The 2,411-nt window shown below is 43.2% G+C and overlaps 1 protein-coding gene across 1 annotated transcript; it reads right to left on the bottom strand.

Annotated features, from left to right (window-relative positions):
- Positions 1-223: 223 nt before the first annotated feature.
- On the bottom strand, positions 224-2,281 carry LOC140966564 (uncharacterized). The gene has a single exon (XM_073426818.1). It carries the CDS (start codon positions 2,086-2,088, stop codon positions 313-315), a length of 1,776 nt encoding a protein of 591 aa, XP_073282919.1. The 5' UTR covers positions 2,089-2,281; the 3' UTR covers positions 224-312.
- Between the last annotated feature and the right edge of the window lie 130 nt (positions 2,282-2,411).

Raw genomic sequence — 2,411 nt, 5'->3', positions numbered from 1 at the left:
AATTATTAACAATAACAACAAAGACAAAAAAAACAGACCAAAAAACCATGTTTTTTTTTTCTTTTTTTCCCATTAATAATATATAATATGATGCATGTACATTCAACAACCAATTTTAAATTTTTATTGCAAAAGCAAGAACAAAAACTTATTAAAAATATGGAAGTTGATGATATTTACACTCTAATTTGTCTTTTTTATATTTTATTTTATGTGTAAAATATGTTCACAAATAGAGTGTAAATAACAAGAAATGGAAATGGAGTGTAAATATAAAATATATATCAAATAAGACAATAAAACTAAAGGGAATTAAATCCGACTTGGGCCAGGACCCGGGCCCAAACTAGATAAGCCCAATTCTCTCGACTTGTTGACAGAATGGTGTCTCTCAAGCTTCAATTTGGCCCGGAAATTTGTGATGAAATTTTCGGCTTTCGAGTTCACATCCGGACTCGGGCAGAACAACGACGCCGGATGCGACGGCGCCGTCGCATTGCCGGTTTCAGAGGCGGTGTCAGAATCCAATTCATCCAGGTCCGAAGACCCACTTCGGGAGCTGTTAACGCTGTCTAGCCTGACGTAATCACCTTGAACTACGAACTTCCATGCCGGTTTTTTTAAGAACGGCGGTAGCGGCGGTGGAGGGGGCACACGATTTAAGGGAGATTCTCCGCCGCCGTTCGAATTTTCCGCCAAATTCTCGAAATTTTCCGGCTTATGGATGGTGAATGGTGCTTTTCGGGAACTGGCATTTTGCTCCGGTTCAGTATTTCGTGGCGTCGGAGGCTCTGGAGGGGTTGGGGGTGGCGCTGGAGAAGGTGATTTGACTGTGACCGTAATTGTTCGCTTTCTCTTGTGCTTCTTGGATGAGAACAGGTTTTGGAATACCGAGGGAGGCGGTGGAGGCGGTGGAGGCGGCGGCGATGATGGTGGAAGCTGGAAGCTTAGCGGAGCTTCAGTTTGGTGAAGAAGAAAATCCAAATTATCAACGCTCTTTTGCCTTTGCTTCTTCTTCTTCTTGTGGTAAAGAGAGTTCAGAAAATCTTTAGGGGCGCTGGAGCTTCCACCTGAGCCTCCTCTTTTCCTGTCACTTTTGCTGCGGTTTTGCTGAGGCAGAGGCGGAGGCGGAGGCGGCGGAGGGGGTGGCGGAGGATTCCTTTCAGCTGGAACAGTATGAAGGGTTTCCATTTCTTTCTCCTTCTTCCTGCGTGATCTCTCCTTACGTGCCGGTGCCACTGCAGTTTCTGGCGCACGATTCAGCTTCTCCTGTAACCCCAGAGACTGCGATGATGGTAGTACCGGTTGATACGGCGGGGGATGGGATAAACGTGGAAAACCTCCGGCTGGCATAGACTTATTCACCAATGTGTCGACGAAAACAGTCTTGGTTTGTGACGGAACTCTCAGATAGTCCACTTCCTCCAAGCTCCGGTGGCGGCGGTGGAGTTGACCAGGATCCACAACCCAACTAGTACCCACATTCATATCATCCTCAAATCTCCTATGAAAATTCTCATGAGCCCAACGGGTCGATGAAAATTCACGCAGATCCGGGTAAGAGCTGCTATTTTTCCTCAAGATTGGATTTTTGTACTCCACTTTACTCTCAAAATCTGGATAATCATACCATCGATCCGAACTTGAAAGATTAGATTTTTCTCCTTGGATTGTGTTGGAATTATACCAGTGGTGAGGAGTTGATGGATTTGATATCTGGGTTTCATTTTTTTTGCTGTCGATAGATTCTTGATTTTCACCATAATACGAAGAAGAATACCTATCTTCATCCTTGTTTTTGCTCAGAAATCCAAACACCACAGCAACTAGAACAAGCAAAACATTCAAAGAATCCCAACTCTTTTTTACACTATTTGGTTTAAAGATCTGAGAACTTAAAGATAAAGTGGAAGGTACAACAAAAACCAAGAAGATAACAGCTGTTACTAGCAGAAGGAAAACCACCAACCCCGAGCTCAAGAAGACGGAGGAGGCGCGGAGGCGCAGCTGGTGTGCACGGGGGAGATTGGCGTTGCTTTGAAGCCAGAATGGGGTCAAGTCCTCTCCCCCATCACCATCTTCTTCCATTCTTTTCGAGACTCTTTTGAGAAATATGGAGACAGAGGAGTTTTCCCTTTTTTTTTCGGGGACTCGGGTTCCTCTCGCTTTTGGTTTTTGAAAGTTTTTTTGCTGTTTTATTGCGAAAGTTAAGGATGTGATTCTTGGTGTAGAAGTGTTATTATAGGCTGAACAGTAATAATTCTATGTCAAATTTGAAAAGTTTTCATTTGTAGAGCCCTATTTATAATTGAGTAGGTATATTGTCAAACGATCTCACGAATTTTTATCTGTGATACGGGTCAACTCTATCGATGTTCACAATAAAAAGTAATACTCTTAGCATAAAAAGT

Source organism: Primulina huaijiensis, unplaced genomic scaffold (assembly GCF_012295235.1).
Source record: "Primulina huaijiensis isolate GDHJ02 unplaced genomic scaffold, ASM1229523v2 scaffold207146, whole genome shotgun sequence".
Lineage (NCBI taxonomy): Eukaryota > Viridiplantae > Streptophyta > Magnoliopsida > Lamiales > Gesneriaceae > Primulina > Primulina huaijiensis.
The sequence above is the reverse complement of the archived record's forward strand: the minus strand, read 5'-3'. Positions and strand labels throughout refer to the sequence as shown.